The sequence below is a fragment of the Stenella coeruleoalba genome, assembly GCF_951394435.1.
Source record: "Stenella coeruleoalba genome assembly, chromosome: 11".
NCBI classification, from domain to species: domain Eukaryota; kingdom Metazoa; phylum Chordata; class Mammalia; order Artiodactyla; family Delphinidae; genus Stenella; species Stenella coeruleoalba.
This window is the reverse complement of record NC_137157.1, coordinates 57627026-57653055: the sequence shown is the minus strand read 5'-3', so window position 1 is coordinate 57653055 and position 26030 is coordinate 57627026. Positions and strand designations below refer to the sequence as shown.

General features: G+C 54.7%; 3 protein-coding genes across 6 annotated transcripts; 2 read left to right on the top strand and 1 right to left on the bottom strand.

The window, feature by feature from the left end:
* Positions 1 to 293: 293 nt before the first annotated feature.
* INHBE (inhibin subunit beta E) lies at positions 294 to 1599 on the top strand (the record flags this gene model as incomplete). The annotated part of the gene is made up of 2 exons (XM_079937670.1): positions 294 to 591; positions 842 to 1599. 2 exons carry the CDS (start codon positions 294 to 296, stop codon positions 1597 to 1599), a joined length of 1056 nt encoding a protein of 351 aa, XP_079793796.1.
* A 2664-nt stretch (positions 1600 to 4263) lies between these two features.
* GLI1 (GLI family zinc finger 1) lies at positions 4264 to 14868 on the top strand. Of its 3 annotated transcripts, XM_079938330.1 has the most exons (12): positions 7364 to 7421; positions 7799 to 7925; positions 8156 to 8248; positions 8514 to 8709; positions 8964 to 9108; positions 9461 to 9550; positions 9641 to 9778; positions 10092 to 10241; positions 10862 to 11026; positions 11530 to 11760; positions 12279 to 12546; positions 12968 to 14868. In XM_079938330.1, the coding sequence occupies exons 2-12, from the start codon at positions 7826 to 7828 to the stop codon at positions 14713 to 14715; spliced, it is 3324 nt and encodes a 1107-aa protein (XP_079794456.1). In that variant the 5' UTR covers positions 7364 to 7421; positions 7799 to 7825; the 3' UTR covers positions 14716 to 14868. The 3 variants fall into 3 exon arrangements, with proteins under 3 accessions (XP_079794457.1, XP_079794456.1, XP_079794455.1); XM_079938331.1 differs by lacking the exons at positions 7364 to 7421; positions 7799 to 7925 and adding an exon at positions 4264 to 4621; XM_079938329.1 differs by lacking the exons at positions 7364 to 7421; positions 7799 to 7925 and having other exon boundaries at positions 7945 to 8248.
* ARHGAP9 (Rho GTPase activating protein 9) lies at positions 14866 to 25870 on the bottom strand. Of its 2 annotated transcripts, XM_079938333.1 has the most exons (19): positions 23098 to 23197; positions 22309 to 22376; positions 21665 to 21998; positions 21167 to 21390; positions 19978 to 20202; positions 19677 to 19790; positions 19377 to 19481; positions 19085 to 19146; positions 18866 to 18956; positions 18563 to 18658; positions 18322 to 18420; positions 17951 to 18092; positions 17741 to 17848; positions 17267 to 17365; positions 17017 to 17094; positions 16816 to 16869; positions 16433 to 16567; positions 15972 to 16077; positions 14866 to 15337 (listed from the first exon to the last, which is right to left on the bottom strand). In XM_079938333.1, the coding sequence occupies exons 3-19, from the start codon at positions 21978 to 21980 to the stop codon at positions 15166 to 15168; spliced, it is 2226 nt and encodes a 741-aa protein (XP_079794459.1). In that variant the 5' UTR covers positions 21981 to 21998; positions 22309 to 22376; positions 23098 to 23197; the 3' UTR covers positions 14866 to 15165. The 2 variants fall into 2 exon arrangements, with proteins under 2 accessions (XP_079794459.1, XP_079794458.1); XM_079938332.1 differs by lacking the exons at positions 17267 to 17365; positions 23098 to 23197 and adding an exon at positions 25693 to 25870.
* Between the last annotated feature and the right edge of the window lie 160 nt (positions 25871 to 26030).

Here is a 26030-nt window from a genome sequence, read left to right as displayed (position 1 = left end):
GCCCTAGGCTGCTGGCTCTAGAGAGGCCCCAGTCAGTAGCCAGACATGAGCTGTGAGGGTCAAACTGGCAGACTACACTGAACACAGCTACCCATCGGAGCGTCCACTGTCTGCCTTCCTGAGTCCCAGGCAACAGAAGACAGGTGGCTCTACCCTTGGCCAAGGGTAGGTGTGGCACCCTGTCTGCTGTCTGCTGCCGCCGTGCCCTCATTGGCCTCCACGCAACCAGACTCAACAGAAGGAGCTACAGCCATCCGAGGCTCCCGACTGACCCAGGGCCATTCACCAGGAGCATGGGACTCTCTGATGTCCAGCTCCAGCTGGTGCTGCTGTGGGCACTGGTGTGGGCACAGACGGCAGGGTCTGTGTGTCCCTCCTGTGGAGGCCCCACACTGGCACCCCAAGCAGAAAGAGCTCTGGTCCTTGAGCTAGCCAAGCAGCAGATCCTCGAAGGGCTACACCTGACCGGTCGTCCCATAATAACTCATCCTCTACCCCAGGCAGCGCTGACCAGAGCCCTCCGGAGACTGCAGCGGGGAAGTGTCGTTCCAGCGAATGGGGAGCAGGTCATCAGCTTTGCTGCCATCACAGGTGGGTGAGGGAGAGACAGGCAGAGAGCAGGCGGGGAAAGGGAGAAGGGAGGGGAGAATGACAGCGACAGCAGAAGCAGAGGGAGCGCGGCACAGGAGGAAGAGGAAGAGTTGGAGCAGGACTGGCCTCGGAGTCCCTGCTTCCTCTAAAGGTGGGAGCTAGGGGGAGCAGCTGGCAGGGCTTGCGGGAGCGTCAGGGGACAGCACATCTCCGATTGCAGTCCTCAGTCCCTTCTCCATCTTCCCGGCAGACTCCTCCGCCTCCACCTGCAGCTCCACGCTCACCTTCTATCTGTCCACGCCTCGGTCCCACCACCTGTACCACGCTCGCCTCTGGCTGCACGTGCTTCCCACCCTTCCTGGCACTCTTTCCTTGAGGATTTTCCGATGGGGCCCTAGGAGGAGACGCCGAGGGTCCCACGTCCTCCTGGCTGAGCACCAACTGACGGCCCCGGGCTGGCACGCCCTGACTCTGCCCTCTAGTGGCTTGAGGCATGAGGAGTCTGGTGTCTTGAAACTCCAACTGGACTGCAGACCGCTAGAAGGCAACAGCACAGCTGCCCCCCAAACTCAGCAGCTCCTGGACACAGCGGGAGAGCAGCGGCCCTTCCTGGAGCTGAAGACCCGGCCCAAAGAGCCTGGAGCAGGCCGGGCCAGGAGGAGGACCCCCAGCTGTGAGCCTGAGACCCCCTTATGCTGTAGGCGAGACCATTATGTAGACTTCCAGGAACTGGGATGGCGGGACTGGATCCTGCAGCCTGAGGGGTACCAGCTGAATTACTGCAGTGGGCAGTGTCCCCCGCACCTGGCTGGCAGCCCAGGCATTGCTGCCTCCTTCCATTCTGCTGTCTTCAGCCTCCTCAAGGCCAACAACCCTTGGCCCTTGGGTACTTCCTGTTGTGTCCCTACTGCCCGAAGGCCTCTCTCTCTCCTCTACCTTGACCGTGATGGCAACGTGGTCAAGACAGATGTGCCAGATATGGTGGTAGAGGCCTGTGGCTGCAGCTAGCGAGAGGACCTGGGGGTTTGGAGTGAAGACATCAAACTAGGGGTTCCTAGGCAAAGGGCATCTGTGTCTGGAGGCATCAGATTCCTGACCCATACCTTCATCCAGTGGGTCACCTGGCAATATGAATGGGTTGACCCCTCTGGGACCCAAATGGGCACTTTCTTGTCCAGACTCTGGCACATCCCAGGCTGGTTGATGTGTGGGGAGATGGGGAAAGTGTGTCCTCTAAAGGAGTCTACCCAGAAAGTATGATTTCCTACCCTAAGCCATCTGAGAAGGTGGCAGAGGTGAGGGAGGGAGGGTGGGAAGGAGAAGGCAGAGAAAAATCACTTAGTCTCTCCAGAGGAAAGTCCTCAAGTGAGGGAAGGAAGAAGCAGACCAAGGGCCCACTGGGCTTGGGATTGGGGGGAAACAGGCTGGCCAAGTGTAAGGGCTGTGGAAGTGCTTGAAGGGAGGCTCAAGAGGGAGCTGGGAAAGGGGCTGACGGGAGGTGTTTGGGAGAGCCCCGGAAATGGGAGTCCAGAGAGAGGAGTGCTGAGCCTGAAAAGTTCTCTGGTTTTTCTTGGGGGGGGGGGCAGGACCCATCAGGGAGGCAAATGTTTATACTTTCCTAATAAAAATGAGGAAAAAAAAATCAACAAGTGTGAGTCATAAAGAAGGGCTGGGATGATGGTCCAGAGCAATTGTTCTCAGAGTGTGGCCTGGGAACCTCCAGGAGGTCTCTGACACCCTTTCATGTAGTCAAAACTATTTTCATAATAAAACTAAGATGTTATATGCCTTTTTAATTTTCAATATCTCCACAGCCTACGGTGGAGTTTTCCAGAGACTGTAGGACATGAGATTACATCACATTCCTGACATCTTTGTTAATGGGATGTGTGCTTGTGTATTCTTGTGTTACAAACTTTTTTTCAGTTTTAATTTCTAATATGGTAAATTGATATAAATCACATAAACAAAAGCTCAGTAATTTTTCAGAATGTAAAGGGACATTGAAGCCAAATTGTTTGAGAATTGCTGATCTAGAGTCCTGGGTGGGGAGGAGAAAGCAATGCGCTCTAAAGAGCTCCCCTGTGACTTCCCTGGTGGCGCAGTGGTTAAGAATCCACCTGCCAATGCAGGGGACACGGGTTTGATACCGTGGGGTCTGGGAAGATCCCACATGCCGCAGAGCAGCTAAGCCCGTGTGCCACAACTACTGATCCTGTGCTCTAGAGCCCGCGTGCCACAACTACTGAGCCCGTGTGCCACAACTACTGAAGCCTGCGCTTTTAGAGCATGTGTTCCGCAACAAGAGAAGCCACTGCAATGAGAAGCCCGCGCACTGCAACGAAGAGTAGCCCCTGCTTGCTGCAACTAGAGAAAGCCTGAGAGCAGCAATAAAGACACAACACAGCCAAAAATAAATTAAAAAAAAAAAAAGAGCTCCCTGGAAGGGGCATGTGTAAGGTCTCTTCTCCAGTTATCATTGATCTTGCCTGACCCTCTGGGTATAACTGTCTGGGTCAAAGTCATGTGGGGGAGGGAGGCTAAAATAGGGCTCCTTATCTGTCCTCCCACAGTTAATACATATATTTGTCAGGCCTCAGACCTCTTCCTAGCTTCACCTTTCCCCTTGACCCTCACACTGAACAGTTAACTGACTGACTCTTCAGACCCAAGGAGGCGTGGTTCTTGGAAGCAGAGCTAGGATGTGGGAGGGCTATCTGAGGGGTGACAGAAAAAGAAGGGGCTCCTTTCCCCCACCATGCCTTCTCCCCTTTCTCATAAAGAAAGTTCAGAGAGATTAAAATAGCTGCCCCTTCCCCTGCATCCGGTAACCATGGCAACACAAGTCCAAAGGGACAGGGCACTCCCCTATCAGACACTACCACTCTGCAGTAGCAGCCTCTGCCGGTGTGCCCCTCTGTTTCTTTGGGCTTATGCAACCCCTGCATGGGCTCCCAGCTGGGCTTTGGTGGGGGGACCTAAGCCTCCTACTCCTTCACTTCCCCAGTCTCCCCTGCCTCCAGTCAGACTCGAAGAAGGTGTCATGTGCCAGAACGACCAGCAGAGGGAGCAGACAGCCTTGAAGAGCAGAAAGAGAGAGTGCCGCGTAGAGGTGCAGAGGTGGCCCCAGTCTCCAGAACGCCGAGATGAAGGAAAGTAGGAGTTCTCCGGGAACAGTGCTTCAGTCTCAGGGCTCCTTAGCACCTTTGTGAACACAGGCCCTGCGCTGTACCCAGAGCCTCAGCCGCTGCTCCTCCCTTTTATGCTCCATGGACCCCTCACCTTCCGCCCAGGGCTCCCAACCCAACTTTATCCCAATCCTGTTTCCACCCCAAATCTGTCCCAACCTCTTCATGTTCTATCCAAAGGGTGAGGCCGGCAGAAAAACTACAGGATAGTTATGGAATGCTCAGTTAGCACCAACTAAAGTCGACGACCCTACTTCCAATATTATTTTTCTCGGGTGAGTTTTTTCGTCACCCCTCCGCCCCCCAATATATTTCTCAATTTGTTTTTTCTGGCTCTGATTCAGGGCCTCTTCGTAGGCAGCCGATCCAGGGATCCACGCCGGGATTTACTGCCCACTACCAGCAGCATGTTCAGCGCGGGGGGGGGGTGTTAGGCAGTATAGGGTGCCTCAAGGGAGGGGGAGGATCCTGGGGGTCCTGGGGGTGCAATAAGCCCGGCACCCCCTCTCTTGCTTCCAGCTACCCCGCCTCATCCTCCGGAACGGCAAGAGGGAGGGAAATAGGAGGGAGGTGAGGGGCGAGCGGGAAGAGCGGCGGCGCGCCAGCGGCTGGAGAAAAAGTTTTTGCAAAAGGGAAAAAAAAGTTTGCGCTTCTCGCGGGTGGTCCCGGCTCGCGGCCCGGCGGGCTGGGCCGGCTGGAGGGCTGGGGGCCAGGTTGGGGGGTGGGGGTGGCCCTGAGGCTGCGCTGCTGTAGCCCTGTCCGCCCCCCCCTCCCCACCGCACACCCCCCAGCCCAGACTCCAGCCCTGGACCGCGCATCCCGAGCCCTGCGCCCAGACGGAGGTGAGAAGGGGGGCAGGAGGGGGACCACCTGGGAGCGGTGGGGGAAGGGACCTGAGGGGATGCTCTACTTGCAAGGGACACTGCCCAGCCAAGGCGGGAGACCTAGGGCATAGAGGCAAAATAAGAGTGGGAGAGCCTGGGATAAGATATTAGAAAGTTTGGAGAGTTTTTTCAAATGTATCTCCCTTTCTCTGTATTTTTTTTCTTCTGACAGTCTGTGTGTCTCTGTCTCAGGCAACCGTGGATCTCTTTGTTTGTCTCCGCCTCTCCCACATGTTAGGAACATCTCACTTTAATGAGGTTGGGATGAAGAGGTTGGAAGGACGGTTAGCTGGAGGTCTGCGTGGTAGAAAGGGGACTCCAGGTGTGATTGTGAGCGCAGGGCAGGAAGACATCAGTGTTTCTGAAAGGAGGGAACAGCTACGGAGAGTCTCCTAGATAGGGTGTGTGAGGTGACAAAACCACTGGGGGGCGGCTGGGCTTAAAGCTCTGACCTGTCTTGTGACAGATGTGCTTGCTGGTGCATGTGTTTGGGGGAAAAAGAATTGTCTTCTGTAGTAGGAAGGGGGCTGGTGGAGTCAGTCTCTAGTTTAGGCCCTAGGAAGACTCCCCAAGGAATTTGGACTCCTGGGTCCCAATGGCTGTGGGCAGGGTGCTAAGGAGGAGCTGAGGAGACCGTGTCTTGACCCTCTGACCTCAGGACCACCAGGGCAGCTGGGGCCAGCCACAGGGAGACCCCTACTGGGATGGGGCGGGACCACTGGCCACTGCCTGCCTGTGCATCACCGTTGGCCCCCCTCCCGAACGGGAGCTGGGGACCGAGGCCCCTCCTCTGGCTCAGACCACCCTGCCTGCCCTTGCTCCCCGCTCTGAAGCCTCTTTCAGGCCCCATGACCCCGAAACAATCCGTCCTGGGCAGCTAGCTTTGGGGACAGGATTAGGGAAAGGGGATCCTATAGACACTGGGGACTGAAGGTTTTAGGGCGCTGGAGAACTGCGGTCTTCGTAGGATAGGTCTTTACGGTCCAGTAGAGGGAGAAGGCAGCGCAGTTTCCCGGGGGGGGAGTTGTAAGGGCCGAATAAGGGTGGGTTTTCCTTGGGGGGCGGGGTCCAGAGACATCCCCCCATTATCTCCCAGGCATCCCCTGCCAGGCAGCACAGACCCCGCCTTTGACGTCACTAGGGGGTTCCCGGGGGTCTGGAGGGGTTAACCCTTGGGAAGCTAGCTGGGATACCCGGGAACCTAAGGTGTCCTGGCCCCTCCCCCTCCCGGACACACCTTATTTTATTTACCCTAGTCACTTTCTCTCCCTGTAGTTTCTGGATTCTTCTTTTTCACCCCACCAAGGGGTCTCCCACTCTCCAACAGTGCCCCCCCCCCCCGGGCGCCAATGCCAGCTCTCTGGATGCACTGAGGGGACGAGGGAAGAATGTGTCCCGCCTCTCAGTCCACCCTCCCTCCACTCCGCTGCAGCTCGCTCGACTGGGCTCCCGGGGCGGGCGGGGGAAGCGGAGCCGTCTGCAGCCAGAGCCTGCGGCGGCGACTTGGGTGGGCCGAGGAGGCTCGGGGGCGGGGAAGGCGGGACCCGGAGAAGGGGGGCGGGGCCGACTCCTGGGAGTTGGGGAGCGGGGGTGCGAGGGGGGACTCTGGAAAATTGGGAGACACAGAGGATGATTCAGGGCTCCAGCAAGGGAACCCTGGAGCTCCCTGCCCCATCCTGCGCTCTCATCCACACCCCAGAAAAACTTAATTTTCTGAAGCTGGAAAAGTTGGCGAAATCTTCCTTTCACTAATGTGAAGGGGAGACGTGGGTGGGCTGTGGCACGCGTGGGTGAGGAGGGATGTCGCCCAATTTCCATCTCGGCCTCCCCTATGGCTGGGCACTGGGGCAGGAAGATGTCTGAGTAGGCATGTTTGGGGGAGTCTCTTTAGTTTTGGGGGGGTCGTTTGCTAGCCCCCGCCTCCTTCCCCTGGGTGAGTCATAGAGGAAAGAGGCGGGAGAAGTGTCCCCCCATCCAGCTGCCAGCCAGCTGTGCCCCCCCCCCAAAGTAGTGCCAAGGTCGAGTTGGGAGGTCTTGGTTGCAGGATCCGGATCTCTGCTGGTAAAGGAGGAGTTAGGAAGAGTACAGCCCAGGCTGCGGGGCTCGGGCTGGGTCATGGGGTCCGGGTTCCGCTCCCCATCTTACCCCCGCCCTCACCCTAAATCCCAGCATCCTGGGATCACCCACCGCGCCGGCCGGCCCGCTCCCAGTCGCTCTCCACCCTACCCCGCCCCACCCCACCCTCAGTCCTGGGAGACCGGAAAACCCGGGGTGGAGTAAAAACTGGAGTTTGAGGAGAAAAGCGGACAGCGGCACCCTCTTCTCCCTCACTACTCCTCTCCAATGGATGACTTGTGTGTGTGTGTGTGTGTGTGTGTCTGTGTGTCTGTGTGTCTGTGTATTCTCCCAAAGTTTTCCCTCACAGCCCCTTTCCCGTTCCCGCAAAACAGACCAAAAGAGTTAGGCGGGCGCCCAGATTCAAACCACCCCTGAATAACACCAGCTTCCATCCTTTGTACCCAACAGACCCTGGAGGCTCTCCTCAGAAACTTTATCCCCTTCCACCCAGTTTTCTGCCTTAGAAAGGAAAGGACAGATCTTCTGGGCTCCCTCCTGGCCCCGTCAGCCTCTCTGGGCTGTGGCGAGGGCTCCCTCTGCTGGACACTGGAGAGGTTGTAGACGGGCTGTCCCTAGGCAGCGAGCAACAAATGAAGAAAGGGAGAGGGGCTCAGGCTGAGCAGCCAGCCCAGTGCCTGAGGTCAGTCACTCCTCCTCCTGAGTTCCCCCATCCCACCCCCTCAAAGCTGGCCCATGGTCAGAACAAGATGAAACAGAGGGCCCATGGTATAAAACACACACACACACACACACACACACACACACACACACACAAACACACACCACCCAGGCAAAGCTCCCACCTGGTTCCCACAAAGATCCCCAAGACTGCCTCTACCTCTATGGGATTTCTCTCCTTACCGTCCCCTGGCTGAGTGAAGCTCACTTCAACTTGATTTCCCACGGCAGATGTCTTGGAGGTGCTCTGCCCAGGGTTCGGCACCTGACTTAGTTACCTGACCTTCCATATTTCTCTCCTGCCTTTATAACTTGCAGATCTCCCTTCCCCTCCTGCAGTGTCCCCACACTCTCCTCTGAGACACCATGTTCAACTCGATGACCCCACCGCCAGTCAGTAGCTATGGCGAGCCCTGCTGTCTCCGGCCCCTCCCCAGTCAGGGGGCCCCCAGCATGGGGACAGAAGGTCAGTGCGTACACCGATCCCCGGACCTTGATGACTGGCAGATCTCTCACCCAGTCCCAGGGATCCCTCGTCTATTGCAGGCCCCATGCCAGTTTCCCATATACAAAAAGATCTGAGGCCCCATGTCATTGGTGCTTGGAATATGGGATCGGGCCTTACCTGGGGTTTCGAGGTGAGACCTTATGTGTCCTCCATTCCCAACCCCCATTCCAGCTGTATCTCTTTTCTAGGACTGCCTGGTCTGCCCTTCTGCCACCAGGCCACCCTCATGTCCGGCCCCCACAGTTACGGGCCAGCCAGAGAGACCAGCAGCTGCACAGAGGGTGAGGCTTCGGGCAACATCTCTTTCCTTTCTGCCTCTTTGGGACTTGTCCTGAGGGAGAAAGTTGGAGGGCAGGGCATCTACTTTGGAAGAGGAAATGCTTGGAGATGGGATCAAGGAATCAGAGCATGATCAAGAGGTCACAGATGGGGTCAACAGGGCAGAGTCTGGTGTCATTTCTTCTGGCTGAGAGTCAGGACCCATGGGCTGCATGCATGGGGGACATGCTCCTTTACCGTATCTATCTCCCCTGTTTCCTGCCCCAGCCCCACTGTTTCCTCCTCCCCGGAGTGCAGTCAAATTGACCAAGAAGCGGGCTCTCTCCATCTCACCTCTGTCAGACGCCAGCCTGGACCTGCAGACAGTTATCCGCACCTCACCCAGCTCCCTCGTGGCCTTCATCAACTCACGCTGTGCATCTCCGGGGGGCTCCTATGGTCACCTCTCCATCGGCACCATGAGGTGCAGACAGCCTCGGGCTAAGAGGCCCCTAAAGGCCCTACCAAACCCCATTAAAAGCCTCAAGCCCTCCAAACCACCTGACCCTATTTGAATCCTTATCACTTCAAAGGCGTGGAAGCCCTGCTCAGTACTTCCCTGGGACTGCCTCAACCACTTCCCATACCGTCTTCCAGAAACCCTCCAAAGAGCTCAAGCACTCCTGAGGCTTTCTGAGATGATAGTCCTAAGTAACTCCCTCTCCTCCTCCTCCTCAGCCCATCTCTGGGATTCTCACCCCAGATGAATCACCAAAAAGGGACCTCGCCTTCCTTCGGGGTCCAGCCCTGTGGTCCCCATGAGCCCACCCAGGGTGGGATGATGCCACATCCTCAGTCCCGGGGACCCCTCTCAACTTGCCAGGTGAGAGTCCTCATATTGTCACCTGATTTCCCTCAGTTCCTGGTGGGCGGGTGGTAGACTTTTCAGAGGAAAGGTGAATGAAGAACAGAGGACGTAAAAGTTTTCAGTGCCAGAAAAATTAAGGGGTGTGGGTGCTGGGATTCGCTCCTTGGGGTTGAATCAGTCTCTTCCAAATGAGATCCCACCTTTCACCCATCCGACACACCAGTGCAGTCTAAGGAGGAAGTCTCTTCCAAACCCAGGGGTTCCAGATGCTTGGGTGGGGGCACTCAGGGCAGGAAGACCTGGCTGGGCTCTCCCTTCTTCCTGCTCACTTCTCCCTTCACCATCCTCACCTCTGCCCTCGGGGAAGCTGAAGTCTGAGCTGGATGCGCTGCTTAGCAAGCGCCCAGAGGAGCCCTTGGAAGGTGATATGTGCAGCCCCAACTCCACGGGCACACAGGTAAGGGGGAGCGGGGAGCTTCACCTCTGCAACCTGAGCGAAACAAAAGCTGTCACCCAGGTGACACTAGGATTTTCTCTCCTACCCTAGGATCCCCTGCTGGGGATGCTGGATGGGCGGGAAGACCTGGAGAGAGAGGAGAAGCCTGAGCACGATTCTGTGTATGAGACTGACTGCCGCTGGGATGGCTGCAGTCAGGAATTCGACTCCCAAGAGCAGCTGGTGCATGTGAGCCGCAGGGGGTAACAGGAGTGCTGGCTGGAGCCTGTAGGACGTTCTGGGTGGGACACGGTGGAATCAGGCTAAGGGCAGGAGGTCAGAGGTTGGGTGCCCAGTGGGTAGGCAGAAATTCAGGAGGTGTAGCTTTGTTTTAGAAACTTGGAAGAACGGAGCTGTGGGCTATGATGTTCTTCCTGCCTCTTCTTCCCCCATGATGGGAAGCCATGGAGGGATATGGTGTGGTGGGGAGGTCCAGGGAAGGTCTGTTGTGGATCTCAGGGGCATAGGGAACCACAGAGAACCTCTGCATCTTCTCCCTCAGCACATCAACAGCGAGCACATCCACGGAGAGCGGAAGGAGTTTGTGTGCCACTGGGGGGGCTGCTCCAGGGAGCTGAGGCCCTTCAAAGCCCAGTACATGCTGGTGGTGCACATGCGCAGACACACAGGCGAGAAGCCACATAAGTGCACGGTGAGGCAACCCCTCCCCAAGCTCAGGGCTCCTTTCTAAATCGGGGCTCCCCACCAAGGCAGGGCCCAGTCTGACTTTTGCCTCCATAGGTCCCTTCCTCCATAAACAAATATTCAAAAATTGTATTTTATGACTAGGTTGGTATGAAGATGAACATATTGATATTATATATTAGAACACTTTCTTGGACCTAAAAGCTAATTTTTCCCCTTGTTTTTAAAAGAAATTAAAACATTTTTGTGGGCCCCTAGAAGTACAGTGGGCCCTAGGCACCGGGTCTGGAACTCTGCCTAATGGGGAAGCCCTGCACTGAGGACACACACTCCCCGGATGACCCCTCCTAAGACAGTCTGGGCTCCCCATGCAGGAGACGTGCCCTGGTTTGACCAGGGGCTGCTCGCTGCCTCAGCTCCATGTCCCTGCAGGCCGAGTTCCTCCAGCTACTTCTGTTCCCCCAGCTCTTGCCTGCCCTTGTCCCTGAATTTTGGGAATTCTGAAGCCCCAGTGCTCTCCCATCCTGAGTTATATTCTCTGATGTATGTCCCTTTTGAGATTCAGGGTTCCACTAATCTCCATGTCCTTCTGTCTGAGAGCGATCCTTTGACCCCCATGTCCCCTAGTTTGAGGGGTGCCGGAAGTCATACTCACGCCTGGAAAATCTGAAGACACATCTGCGGTCACACACGGGTGAGAAGCCATACATGTGTGAACACGAGGGTTGCAGTAAAGCCTTCAGCAATGCCAGTGACCGAGCCAAGCACCAGAATCGGACCCACTCCAATGAGGTGAATGCCCCACTCAAGAGACCCTCCCCACTTAAAGAAGCCACCTACTGGGGAGGTTCCCCCATAAGAAATCCCTTAGCCCAGCACCCACTCCACAGAGGTGAGTTCCCCCTACCCCCGACCCATATAATTCACCTGAAGAAGGTCTTTCTGAAACCAAGAATTTCCACTTACCACCCCTCCTCTAACCAGCCAAAGGGCTAAACTAAAATAGACACATTCTAACTAGAAGAGACCCCCTGGTCCCTTCAACCCCTGAATTTATGAGGCCTCACAGACCTGGGTTCACGCCCTCATCTTTCCCAGCCCTGGGCTGTCAGTTTTCCTCATCTTCCCCTTGATTCTTTCATCCTTGACTCCAAGGGCCCTACTCTCCTATTTCCTTGGGTGCTATGCATTCTCCCTGACCCCCCTCGTCCTCACTTACCACCACTTTTTCCCATTTCTTCTGAATTCTCCCGCTTTGATCCTTTTGCCTGCTGTCTTCACTCTCCATTCAACAGAAGCCCTATGTGTGTAAGCTCCCTGGCTGCACCAAACGTTACACAGATCCCAGCTCACTCCGGAAACATGTCAAGACAGTGCACGGTCCTGACGCCCACGTGACCAAGCGGCACCGAGGAGATGGCCCCCTGCCCCGGGCACCGGCTCTTTCCACAGTGGAGCCCAAGAGGGAGCGGGACGGAGGCCCCATCAGGGAGGAGAGCAGACTGGCTGTGCCGGAGGGTGCCATGGTGAGGCAACCCCCTGCCTCTATACCCCCACCTGCCCTGCCGACATCTTTCTAGTCCCCTCCCAACTGTGCAAATCTCTCTTCTGTGGCTGGTCCCCCAGTCTCTTATCCAAGTTTTGCTCCTTGGGCTACCTCAATTCTAGGGATTTTAGTGTAATTAACTACTTCATGGGTTCAACAAACTCATATATAGGAATTAGTATATTATTTTAGGCCTTGTGCCTGTATAATTTCACGTACTCCTCACAACAACTTCATGAGAAAGGAACTTACTCTCCCCATTTTCAGATAGGGAAACTCAGGCATAGAGAAATTGTTCAAGGTCATAGAGCCCAAATTTGAGTCAAGGTAGTCTAGGCTCTTCTCATCACCTTTGGCCCTCGTCTTTCACTTGCTCGGCCCTCTCCATACCCTTAAGCAGTCACTGGGACGCAGGCTTTAGCCACTCACCAAGTTCAGGGAACTGTGGGGAAGGGGGGTGGGTGCCACCCTTAGCCCTCATCTTCATCTTCCCCACAGAAGCCACAGCCAAGCCCTGGGGCCCAGTCGTCCTGCAGCAGTGACCACTCCCCAGCAGGCAGCGCAGCCAACACAGACAGTGGTGTGGAAATGACTGGAAATGCAGGGGGCAGCACTGAGGACCTGTCTAGCTTGGACGAGGGGCCTTGCATTGCTGGCACTGGTCTGTCTACTCTTCGCCGCCTTGAGAACCTTAGGCTGGACCAACTACACCAATTCCGACCAATAGGGCCCCGGGGCCTCAAACTGCCCAGCTTGACCCACACCGGTGAGAGATGGGTGTTGGGGGTGGTTGCTAGGCTGGGACCTGGACCTTCCCTGGGGTTGGAAGGAGGACTTCACCCTTCAGGGCTGCTATACAGCTCCTTTGTACAATTAGAAAAACGTCCTCCTTCCTCAAGACGCTTTCCTTCCATCTATCAGAAAATTGTTGTGACATACAAAGTCTACGATGCAAATGCTGTCCCCTATGATTGTGCAGTGTACAACCTGTAGGACTGTTCACAGCGACCCTGAATCCCTGGTGACCCAGAAGCAGAAAGGGCATGGGTGAAGGAGGAGACAAAACTGAGTGGTTAGAGTTAAGGAGCCTTCCTTGGGATTCCAGGACAAGGCTATCCCTTGGGGGAGGCAGGGTGAGACTCAGAGGGCTCCCTGGCCCCCCTGCCTTTTCTACCTATCACTTGCAGGCACTCCTGGGTCTCGCCGCCTGGGCCCCCCAGTATCTCTTGACCGCCGCAGCAGCAGCTCCAGCAGCGTCAGCTCAGCCTATACTGTCAGCCGCCGCTCCTCCCTGGCTTCCCCTTTCCCCCCTGGTTCCCCACCAGAGAACGGGGCATCCTCTCTGCCTGGCCTCACGCCTGCCCAGCACTACCTGCTCCGGGCAAGATATGCTTCAGCCAGGGGAGGTGGTACCCCACCCACTGCAGCACCCAGCCTGGATCGGATGGGGGGTCTTCCTGCACCTCCCTGGAGAAGCCGAGCTGAGTATCCAGGATACAGCCCCAATGTAGGGGTCACCCGGAGGGCCAGTGACCCGGCCCGGGCTGCAGACCGCCCTGCGCCAGCCAGAGTCCAGCGGTTCAAGAGCTTGGGTTGTGTCCACACACCCCCCACAGTGGCAGGAGGAGGACGGAACTTTGATCCCCAACTCCCAACCTCTGTCTACACACCACAGCCCCCCAGCATCACTGAGAATGTCACCATGGATACCAGAGGGCTACGGGAGGAGCCAGAGGTTGGGACCTCCATGATGGGCAGTGGTCTGAACCCCCCCTATATGGACTTCCCACCTGCTGATACTCTGGGATATGGGGGACCTGAGGGGGCAGCAGCTGAGCCTTATGGAGCTAGAGGTCCAGGCTCCCTGCCTCTTGGGCCTGGTCCGCCTACCAACTACGGCCCCAACCCCTGTCCCCAGCAGGTCTCCTATCCTGAACCCACCCCAGAAACATGGGGTGAGTTCCCTTCCCACTCTGGGCTGTACCCAGGCCCCAAGCCTCCAGCTGCAGCCTACGGCCAGTGTCCTCGTCTTGAACATTATGGACAAGTGCAGGTGAAGCCGGAACAGGGGTGTCCAGTGGGTTCTGACTCCACAGGACTGGCACCCTGCCTCAATGCCCACCCCAGTGAGGGGCCTCCACGCTCACAGCCTCTATTCTCCCACTTCCCCCAGCCTCCCCCTCCCCAGTATCCCCAGTCAGGCACCTATACCCAGCCACCTCCTGATTATCTTCCTTCAGAACCCAGGCCCAGCCTGGATTTTGAGTGCCCTACTCATTCTACAGGACAGCTCAAGGCGCAGCTTGTGTGTAATTATGTTCAGTCTCAACAGGAGCTGCTGTGGGAGGGAGGGGGCAGGGGAGACCCCCCAGTCCAGGACCCTCTCTACCAGAGTCCCAAGTTTCTGGGGGGTTCCCAGGTTAGCCTGAGCCCTGCCAAGGCACAAGTGGCCACATATGGACCTGGCTTTGTACCCAACTTGCCCAATCACAAGTCAGGCTCCTATCCTACCCTTTCACCATGCCATGAAAATTTTGCAGTAGGGGCAAACAAGGCTTCCCACAGGGCAGCAGCACCACCCCGACTTCTGCCCCCACTGCCCACTTGCTATGGGCCCCTCAAGGCAGGGGGCACCAACCCCAGCTGTGGCCATCCTGAGGTGGGCAGGCTGGGAGGGGGCCCAGCCTTGTACCCTCCTCCTGAGGGGCAGGTGTGTAACCCTCTGGACTCTCTTGATCTCGACAACACTCAGCTGGACTTTGTGGCTATTCTGGATGAGCCCCAGGGGCTGAGTCCTCCCCCCTCCCACGATCAGAGGGACAGCTCTGAACATACCCCACCTCCTTCTGGGACCCCCAACATGGCTGTGGGCAACATGAGTGTCTTACTGGGATCCCTGCCTGGGGAGACACAGTTCCTCAACTCTAGTGCTTAAGGAGTGGGGAAGCACAGATCCACATTTCCTAAGGGGTTTCCATCCCCACAAAGGAGTCAGGAGGAGGAGCCATAGCCCCCTGGAATACCCCAGGGATGGGAGGTATGGGCTGGGGCTGTACACAGTCTAACTATATTTGGGGAGGAATTTGATAATGACACTGTTTCCTGATAATAAAGGAACTGCATCAGAAAGAGCCCTGCTTTATATGTTATCTTGGGGGAGGGGTAATGACAGGGAACTAGAGAAGCAGGGTTTAATCCATCCACTTCCCTCTTTAGAGAAGCTTCCTCACCCTTTCCCAACCCCTCAGGTCCAACTCACAAAGATGGAGACAGTCATCTGGTAGACACAGGATTTAAAGGGATATCCTCAAAGCAGAACAACCCCCACCAAAGGCTATCCAACAGAAATCACCGGAGACACATTTTCTCTTCTACCTTGCCCCAGTCAGCGGAAGAGGCTGGTGTAGTCGGTGAGCATCAGCTGGACGAGCTGCCCAGGGTAGAGGGCATGGGCCGCTGGGTCAGATGTCTCCTGCTCCGGTCGAAATAGGGTTGGTCCAAACACAATTCCCAGGTTGTGGGAGGTCATGCGGTTCTTGTCTGAGTGTGCTATCACCCTGTGGGCAAAGGCCAAGAGACAGGGCCATAGGGCAGCAGCCTTGCCACTGCAAACAAATCTAACCCTTCAGAGGTTTGAGGAAGAGTTCACTTTGGGATCCCTCCATGCCGCGGCTGAAGAAAATCAAGGAGAGAGCCTCCAGGGGGACGGAGATGAAACCAATGGAGAAGCCTTCAGGATACAACTTGAAGATACAACCTAGGATACACCCACCTCTTCCCAACTTCAGAGACTGCCCTCTCTGAGAGTCCTCTCTGCTCACAATTTGGGAGGCTTTAATTCAAATGGCTATGCTCTCTCAGAGGTCACTGCCCAGGTCCAACTCCACCAAATAAGTCATCCCTACTGTCCCAGTGAAAGACAAAGCAGAGGGAAGGGAGAGGGTGAGATTTTCCTTATTTCTCTCGCAGCATCCCTGGGCTTGTCTTGGTCCCCAGTTCCCCATTTGATGCTGACTGAGCAAAAAGGCTTTGACTCTGGTAATATGTGCTCTGCACAGCGGTTGCTATTCCCTCCATCACCCACTAAACTTAGGTGTTTCCCTACCTTCACCCCATCTGAACACAGAGTCCCAGCTGCAGGCCCCATCCCACCCTCTCCCAACATGAACAAAGATGTTCAGTCTTCCTGACCTGCATAAATGCTCCAGGAGGTACTGTAGAGTGTCATGGTTGGGCTTCGGCATTGAGCTTATTAATTCTTGTATTTGAGAGAGGCGCTGTTCTGATTCAGAGAGTGCTAGAGAGAGAGTGATGGGAAGGGCATGGGAGTGAGGTTAGGGAAGGTGCTAGGGCAGGGTGGGTAAACTCACTACTCTTTCCCATGCTCGGTGACGACATCATTAATCTATCACAGCTTTCTTTTTTGCTGAGCCCAACTGCAACCTTAGAATTCTTTTAAACTCAGCCCTCTAAACACTCAGCAAAACAACAACTGGAGTTGGCACATTAGTTGAAAGTTATTTTCCATCTCTGTGCTCAGGATGGGACAGAAGAGTATAAGGGAACCTCTACTCTATTCTTTATCACTCATGCTCCCCCCACTTCCCCTCCACCCCATATCAAGGGTATTGCCCAAGGCTCCCATCCTTTACCAAGGGCAGCACGAAAATGCGGCAGCAGCAGTGGGGGCACCAGAGGCTGGGGTAGCTCCCTGAGAAAAAGCTTCAGGGCTCCAGTGATCACATGAATGTCATCCCACTCAGCACTGTCCAAATCTAATCGGCCTTCTGGAAGGAGAAGGAGGTACAGAGGGGCTCAGAAATGGCCAGAGGGACCCAGAAACTGAGAGATCAGGAGTTTGGGAAAAGATTCAGTTAAGGCAGACCACAGGAATGCCTAAGGGGTCCACAGTGGGGCAAGACGGCAGAAATCAGGATGGGGACAACCCCCCAGAAGCAGGACACGGGGGAATCCACGGGGAGCAGGGATGATGTGGGTGACTTTTAAGGGTCTGAAGGGCCCTCCATGTAAGTACCTTGTCCTGGCTGTTCTGGGAACATGTATCTCCCATCGGAGGTGATTGCCCGCTCTGCAACATGTATAAGAAGAGATCAAGCACTAAGACATGTAGCTCAAGACAGAAGACGTCCCTTTTCTGCCAGCTCCCTCACTCAGAACCACCTGTGATTCTGATACATGAAGTTCTTAGTACCACACCTGCCCAGAGCCACCTCACCTCTGTCCACCAAGAAGCGAAGTTTCTGGACCACTGCCAAGTTCCCGCTCACCCGGTAAATGCCATCCACATTTAGACCTAGGAGATAAGGCAGGGAGCAGATAAGGATTCTTGCTCTAAAGTGTGTGCTGGTGAGGGATCTGAGGGTAGAGTGAAAAAAGGGCAGAAGGAAGACTAGGATGGGGGAGGTGGGGAGTTCTGGGCCTTGGCCTGTTAGAAGGGGAGATTCTGGGGTCTCTGGGAAAGTGACCTCTCTTATCCACAGCAGCAACGCAGAGCCGCACAAAGCTGGGCACAGTGTCCCCTTCCCGCTGGCACAGTGATTCCAACTGGCAGCCGAACACCTGGTCTGGGGAGGCACAGAGTGAGGTGGGAAGCCAGTGACAGCGTCACCCATGAAAGCTCTTTCTAGCACGGGTCTTCACCCCAAAGTTGGGCTGGCTCTCCTGCCTGCCTGTTCCAGGTCTGGGCAAGGAAGTATACCCCCTCCCCCCAACAATCAGCTGCAGGGGGGAAAAGCAGTGGTCTCAGAAGTCTGCTGATCTAGTTCTGGGAAGCTCTACTCTGAGCCTCGCTGAAGTTTTCTCATCCATGAAATGGGCTGATGCCGAGATCCGGAATGTAAATAAAAGTGCTTGCAAAAACACTAAAGCAAAAAAAAAAAAAAAAAAAAAACACTAAAGCAGGCACTAAGAAGGGCCTTAGGTGGCCCAGCCCATCTCACCTCGGAGCAGACCCCGCTCCTGCAGGGTTTGCAAGGGCGGTCTCTTTGCGATAAGCCGCTTTAGTTTGTTTCGTACCCGGTTCTGCTCAGCTCCTTCCGGACACCGACCTGCGGAAGCAAGTGGAATCTGAGCATGAGAGCAGCCGCCACTGTGGCTCCGAGGAGCAGGGAAAAGCCCCCAGACCCCGCCCACCAGGCCTGCCCCTTAACTGGAGCTCCGACGGCTGCTGATCCGCAGCAGTGGCTTGGACACCGGCTCGGACTCCACTTCTTCGTCCTCCCCCGCGCTCAGTTCACCCAGCTCCGCAGGTCCCGAACCGGACAGACGCAGCTCCAGGGGGTTCTCTCGATCCTATATCAGCACAGCAAGATGGGCCGAATCAGAGGTTGGAAGAGAGCTAGGAGAGAAATCTGCACCCCCCCTTGCCAGCTGCTGGGGTCCCACACATCCCAGGCCCACCCCAGGGCTCTACCTGCCACCTTGTCCCTCACCACCCCACATCCTACAGTTCCTTCTCCACTCCTTCTGCCCGCCCAAGCCTCTCCCGGGTCACTGTCCTGCCACCTCCCACCCATCTCACCAGGCGCTCGATGACCGCCCGCAGTGCACAGTGCCAAGCGCGTAGCTCGGCCTCGTGGTCTGACTGCAGCAGGAACTCGTGGCCAGGGACCGTGCGGATCTGAGGGGCCCGCGGGGAAAGGGCTTGAGTCAGCGGGAAGGAGCATAAAGAGCAGGGAGGCCCAGCGGGAGACCCGTGAGGGAAACTGGGGGCGCACCCTCGGGCCGGGCAGGGCTTCGGGGATGAGCGGGAGAGCGCTCACGTGTAGGACGTTGCGGCGGCTGGACAGCTGGCGGCCATGGGCCAGGGCGGCCCCGCGCAGGTCGACGCTGCTTTCGGGTCGGCTACCCGCCGGTCCCTGGCGATCCGGGGAGAAACTGAAGCCACGGCGCTGTTCCCCTCACGGCCTCCCTCTCACCCGGTGGACTGCGAGGACACGGGAGGCTGCGCTCCTTCCTCTCGACGTGCCCTCCCCCTCCCCCCCCCAACCCCGGTAGGCCTGAGGCCTGTAGAAGTTGTGCCGGAACCCCTCGTGCCCCCCGCTGCTCCCCTCCCTCACACTCACCCAGACGGTGCAGGGGACGGTCGGCGGTGGCTCTCGGTAGAACACCAGGCTGTTACCCGCTAGTACTACCCAAGATGGGCCCCAGTTCTTCCTGCAGGGGCGGCGGGGGCAGTGATAATAGTGCAGAGGTCATTTACATTCGCGTCCGCGAGGGCCCAACACTTGGCGCTACCCGCGGAATCCGACAGTCCCCGCCCCTGCTGTGTTCCCAGTTCTCACCGGAGCTTGCGGCCGCCCTGGGCGATCTTCGTCATGTTGAGCATGCCCGACCTTTCCACCTCCTGGCAAGAGGAAGGAAAGGTATCAATAAGCCACCCAGAGCCCCCCACAGTCACCATGGCTTTCCCCAGGGGATCTCCCAGGAGTGAGGTCCTTTAAAGTTGAGCGGGCGGTGCTCGGTAAGAGAGGATACCCAGAGAACGCTCAGAAAGAGGAAGACCTTTCTGAAGGGGCAAGAACTGGGGGCTGGGCAGGGAGGATCTTCACGTTCACAAGGAAACGGGAGACTTACATGGGGGTCGTCCAGGACCTGCGGCAGTGGCCGAGGGGACTGCAGAGCCGAAGGCTGGTCTGAGGGGTCGAGCTGGGAGGCGAGTCTGCAGAGGGAGGGTGAACCCTGGGGGAGGGGATTGGAGAAACAGGTGGAGGAAACTTTAACTTCGGAGTCCCTGGCTGTAGGGGGAAGAGGGGTGCGGATGTGGGGGTGTGAGTCAGGGGGTGTGGTGGGGTGCTGAAGAAGAATGTCTTGCATAAAAGAGAAAGTCTAAAACGATGGCTTTTCCTGCATGTGATGGGGGGGCGGGAATCTCACCTGGGAGTCGAAAAGTCCTGGCGTCCCTGTGCCAGATTCTGAGTCCTTTGCCTGAGGTTGCAAGACACCGTTGTCCTTATTCATGGTCTGTGGCCCCTCCATGGAGCCAGGGTTCTGGGGAGAGGGAAAGGCAAAACTCCATCCAGATGCCACCTCAATCGGCTCTCGACACCCTTCTTAACAATTTTTTGATTTGTCTGATCTTCTGAGAGTCCCAGTGAGAAAACATACTACTTTGGGGATCAGTAGGGGAAAGAAGGAGATTGAAGGGACAAGGGACAAGCAGGAGGGAAGGTCTCACCATCTCTCGGGTGCGAGTGTGGCGTGGAGGCTTCCAGGATTTGCAGCCAGTCAGCGAATTTATGTAGAAGCAGCGTCCAAAGTTGGGGTCCAAGTGCTGCTCCCAGGCGTCCAGCCTCTGCAGCGGGGGACATGCAGGGCTTGTGGGTGGGGACCGGGGACAGCGGCGAAGGTCCACCAGGTTGCAGTACACAGGGGGCTCTGACATGAAGGTCTGGGGTCTTGCCTGCAAGGAAAGGGGGAAGAAAGAGGTAGTTATTCTACCTGAGCCCCTCCCCGATCTTCTCTCTCCTAACCATCTCCTCCTCTCTCCCCCACCATTTTCTCACCACCACCTCCTGGCTGGGGTGACCCAGGTACTGAGGAAGAAACCCTAGTCTCCTGCAGCTGTTTTTTTTCTGTTTTTTTTTTTTTTTTTTTGACTCCCTCCCTCACAGTCTTTGCTTTTCTCCTCACTTCCTGTTGCCAACTTCCCTCCTCCCCCACCCCACCCCCACCAGAGGACCTCAGGAAAGGGGAACAGGCTTTCCGTGTGTATGGAGGGAGGGGTCAAGAGGAGCGTCCCACCCTCACATCCTCCAGAGTAAAAGGAGACAGAGAGGGGTCAGAGGCCCCTGCTAGCGGAGTGTGAGAGAGGAGGGGCCATTTTTCACCCACTAGTAAGTAAGAGAGAGGGGAGGGGCTGAATCTTCAGGAAGATCAAGGGAGTTCCATCTCTAGAGGAAACTTGCTGGTGACCTGAGCTAGCAAGACAGGACACAGCAAAAAACCCTGCCCTGGGCCAGGAGTCAAGAGGCTGAGAGACAAAAGCAAAGCTAAGCTGGCCTTTCAGTCCCTCTATCATTTTGCAGGTTCCACGTACCCTCAGGATCTTTGCTACTTGCTGTCCCTCAGCTAGAATTCCTTCTCATCTCCTCATTTGTTTCAGGGCTGTCTCTCCTCATGCAGATTCACCTAAATGTCATTTCCTCAGAGATGCATTCCTAGACCACTACATTCATCCTCCACCACATTTAGCTTCTTGGTAGTGCTTTTTAGTACCAAGGGCTATCTTATTTATGTGTTCATTATCCCCATGGGAATCCCTTGACGGCAGAGATTCTGTCTGTCCTGTTTGCTAATGTGCCTAGAACTAAGCCCAGCAGTAAATGTCTGTTGACTGACTGCTCAGAAGAAGCACTATGACTCACCATGTTCGCATCGGCGTCTGTCAGCAAGTCTTCCTGGGAAAGGGATCTTCTACTTGGTCCTTCCTGGAAGGGCTTCAGGAGGCTTGGCCTCAAGTTGCTAACACTGATACTTCTACACATTTTAGGGGGAAGAGGAGGAGGCTGCTCAGATGTAGCCTGGGCTCTGCCTGGGGTTTCCTGACACAGGTGCATCTCCTCCAGGGAGCCAGGAAGTAACTTTGGCCCTGGAAACAGAAAAATGGGAAGAGTTGGGGGCAGGGTCCCCCCATGGGTCTTGGCTGGGTCCCTGATCTTGGGGGCTCACAGGGAAGACAAGAGCAGGTAGAAAATTACATGAGATGTAGAAGGCTTGAGACTAGGAAGGAGAGGCGATAGGGACACCATGGTGGGGATGAGGGGTAGGAGTAGAGGATTAGCAAAAGCTTCGGGGAAGGGGATCTTTCCAATAATTCCCAGAAGCCAGGGGGGTAGGAAGGTGACGGGGGAGGACTTACTCACCAGGAGTCCAGAGGGATTGGCTGGGGGTGATGGTTGTTGGGCTCTGGGAAGGGCTGAATTCCTCTGTCATGGAGGCAGCTGGGATGAAGATGGGGCGAGAGGTGGAGGGTGTTCCCAGGCGCCTTACCAACCACCAGTCTGAGTTGGTCTTTTGAAGCAGTAGGAACCTGTCCCCTTCAGCCAGAGACACCTGCCGGCCATCTGCCCCAGTGTAAGTGAAGGCGTACAGGGCACAGAGCTGGGATCCCTGAGAAGGGCTCCGGGTCCCCAGCCCTAGGTTTCCCCGGGTACTTGGCCACCACCCGCTCGATAGCATTGTCGTCGGTACTGTCACCTATGGGAAAAAGGGGTGAGGGAGGTCCAGAAAAGGATAGGAGTGGCTACTTGCAGGCAGAGAGACATGGTTCTAAGAGCAGTGTGGGGTAGAGGGGAAGAATAGAAAGCCTGGGGTAAGAGGAGAGGGTAAGGCAGAGGGCCTGAGTGGGGGTCAGTAAGAGGTTTTGGGGGCTGAGAAGTCCTGGCTGATGTGACTAATGAGGAAGTATGCAAGTAAGGTGAGAGAGGATGTGGTCAGCAGGGCTTCGAGACCAGCAAGGCAGGAAATCAGAGGAGGGGGTCTAGCTGGGTGATTTTCCTCCAAGTACCTTCTGGGGCCAATCAGAAGATCCAGGGACAAGAGGAGCTGGTCCTGGGTGGTGGTGGGACTCTTGAGCTGGACACAAGAAGATGAGGAGAAAGAATCAGGTCTGAGACAGAACACAGGCAAAGAGACAGGAGTTAATGAATGACAAAGATACAAAAATGTGTGACTATTAAATTTACACAAGCACCAATGTTTCTATTGCCAATCACCTCAGACCTAAAACTGCGTACTTCCTGTGCAGATTCAGAAAAACACAAAGACAGAGAAACAGAGTGCCAGAGAAATACTAAGACCAAGTTGGAGAGAAAGAGAAAGTGGCTGGGAGAAACACAGAGGGGTTCAGAGTTTGAGGAAGAGGTGAAAATACCATCCTCTCAATTTAGGATGTGTTTTGGGGAGCTGAGCAGCCTTGATATGATCCTCTGTACATAAGCCTCTTGGGTGGGACCATACTTTAGTGTGTGGGTTCATTCATTCGTGCTCTTAGCAAGGATTGGCTGACCACCTCCTGCGTAAAAAGAACAGTGTCAGCTACTGGAGATAAGAGAAGGGAAGGAGATAGACATAGCCCTTGCCTTCTTGAAGCTTAAAGACAGATCTTAACTGATGACATAATAAATTTATTAATTACAATTGAATCAGGGACTATGGACAAGTAGTACAGGATGCTTTGACAGCTTATGGGGGTGAATGGGGGACTAATGTTAGCTTCTCCCTGGTGGAAGGTGGGAACTGACCTCCGCTGTCGGTTGCCAGAGCTTTAAACCCCACGCCTGTGCTTTCTCCTTACCTGACCACGCCTCTTTTCCCCTTCTCTCAGTCTCTCCACTGCGAGATGTGAGGATTTCTGTCTGGCTTTGGAGATGTTGGGTAGGGAGTGCCCCACCCCCTTGGTGACATCAGAGAGCCAGCTCTCCTCCCGACACATGATTTGAGGCCTTGAGGCCCAGGCTGCCAGTATTGGGATTCTGTCTCAGTGATGTCTTCCTTAGTTTGCTCTGTTTTCAACTTGTGGAGAACCTTACCTCTCAACTCTCCCTTTCCACTTCCAAAATAGTGACCAACTTTATTCATTTATCCATTCATCTGGTGGTTGTTAAGTGCTCAAATCTCATCCTCTTCTGCCTTCTCTGCCATCTCTCCTGCACTTTATCCTTTTCCTCTTTATTGGCTCCTTACCGTTAGCTTTTAAACATATCCAAGTCTCTCCCATCTTTAGACGAACTTCCTTTTACTGTACTCTCCACCCTATCTCTGTCTTCCTTCTTACAGTCAAACTTCTTGAGAAAGTTGCCTAAATGGGGGTCTCCATTTCCTTTCCCCTCACTCCCTCACCTTTGCAAGCTCACTCCTCATAGGGTCACCCCTAACTTTGCAGGGACACTCTGCAGTCCTTACGTTGCTTGACATCTCAGCGACAGCCAACACAGTTGACCTTTTCAGCAATTCCTTCTCTGTTGCATAAGGAAGGACTTTGCTTGCTTCTTAAACTCCAGAGGTCTGTCTGAGATCCTGTACCCTTTGCATTCTATACACCATAGGTGATCTTATTCTCTCCCCAGCTCAAATGACCTCCATACGTTGCTGGCACCATATCTCTGGTCCAGCTCTTTCTCTGGAGCTCCAGTCTAATCCATTGTCCACTGAAAAACTCCACTTGGGTTTTTCATAGGTACTACAAACATAGTATGTTCTGAACTGAACTTGTCAGCTTCCCCCCCAAATCTGTTTCTCTTCTAGTACAACTATTAAGTTAAATATACTTATTTATTTTTGGCTGTGTTGGGTCTTTGTTGCAGTGCACAGGCTTCTCATTGCAGTGGCTTCTCTTTGTTGTGGAGCATGGGCTCTAGGCACGCGGGCTTCAGTAGTTGTGGCTTGCGGGCTCTAGAGCGCAGGCTCAGTAGTTGTGGCGCATGGGCTTAGTTGCTCTGCGGCATGTGGGATCTTCCCGGACCAGGGCTGGGACCCGTGTCCCCTGCATTGGCAGGTAGATTCTTAACCACTGTGCCCCCAGGGAAGCCCCTATTTATTTATTTTCTTTTTTGGCTGCACCATGCTGCTTGACGGATCTCAGTTCCCCAACCAGGGACTGAACCCGGGCCATGGCAGTGAAAGCCCGGAATCCTAAAATCTAGGCCACCAGGGAACTCCCAAGTTAAATTTAAATTTATAAATATTTATTGAATGCTTACTGCCATACGTGCCAGGGCAAGGACCATGTGCTAGGCATTGTCAATTAAGAGGCCCTCTCTTGGGGAATTCCCTGGCGGTCCAGTGGTTAGGACTCAGCTCTTCCACTGCAGGGGGCATGGGTTCCGTCCCTGGTTTGGGAGCTAAGATTTCTCATTTTTTGGCTTGGCCAAAAAAAAAAACAGATGCCCTCTCATAACAATTAAAATACAGTGTGATAAACACTGTGATAGGGGAAATACTATCATCTGTTGGAGTACATAGAGGATGTACCCAATTGCCCATGCCAGAAACCTGGCAGCCAACCTTAATTTCTCTTGTTTCCTCACCACTCACATTTAATTGATTACTGAATCTTTCCAACCTGCCTACTTCCTTTAATCCCTACAACTACTGCCCTTTTCAGCCCAGATAATATGACCTTTGAACTAGTCTCCTTGCATATAGTTCTACTCCTCTCCAGTCCATTCTTGGCACAGCAGCCAGAGTGATGCTTCTAAAACATAAAAATGGCCTGCCACTCCCCTGACTTAACCATTCAAAGGCTTCCCATTTTCCTCAGAGTAAAGTCCAAATTTTACAGTGTGGTTTACAGAGGCTTTCTCCTTTTAGCCCAGTGTTTTCACACTCCCCACCACAAACTCCATACTCCAGCCACACACTACTTCCTCACATTCCTAAACAGCATTGAGGTCTCTGGTCCTTTGCATAAGTTGTTTCCTCTGCCTGAAACACTTCCTTTCCCCACTCCTACCAACCTCCACCAGGCTAACTCTTTCTCATCAGCTAGGTCTCAGTTGAAAGGCCATTTGCACAAGAAGGCCTCTCTTAACCCCTTAGAGTCGGGTAGGGGTCCTAACTAGGAGACCCTACAGCAGATTTCACATTCCCACATTATAACTTTCATGACACGTTAAAGGTTATTTGACTTTCTGACTTCCCAGGAAGTCTGTGAGCTCCGCTAAGGCAGAAGCCTGTACCTATTTTGTGAATAATCGTATCTTCAGTGCATTGTATAGCACAAAGTAACCTCTCTGTACCTCAGCTCGCAAGTACAATTAGGTATTAATTAATCTTAAAGGTATACAAAGATGATTAAGAAGGGTCCCTTTCTCACTTACTGATACGTGCTTCCTTGAATAACGTATACTTATTGACAAACTCTTAGCCTTCTTACTCCGCCTCAACTTACCTTTTTCCTTTACATGCTCCCTTCCCTTTAAATGAGATTGCCTGGCTGCATATGCGCTTTAGAATGGTATTAAATCAATATTTAATAGTCACATTCTTTTTTGTTAATAGGATATGTACCCTAATTTTTATTGTGTCACTAACGTAAGTTTATCATAACTCTCAACTCTAAAACTCTGATTCTTATGAACTCGAATCGAGAGTCAGCCATGGCGAACAGCCGCTATCATGACGTCGCCACTTCAGCAAGATGACTGGGGGCCTCGGTTTCCGTCACCGCCCGTGGCCTGCGTTACAGGATTAAAGCGCGCCGAGCCCCACACGTAAAGGTCTCCTCGG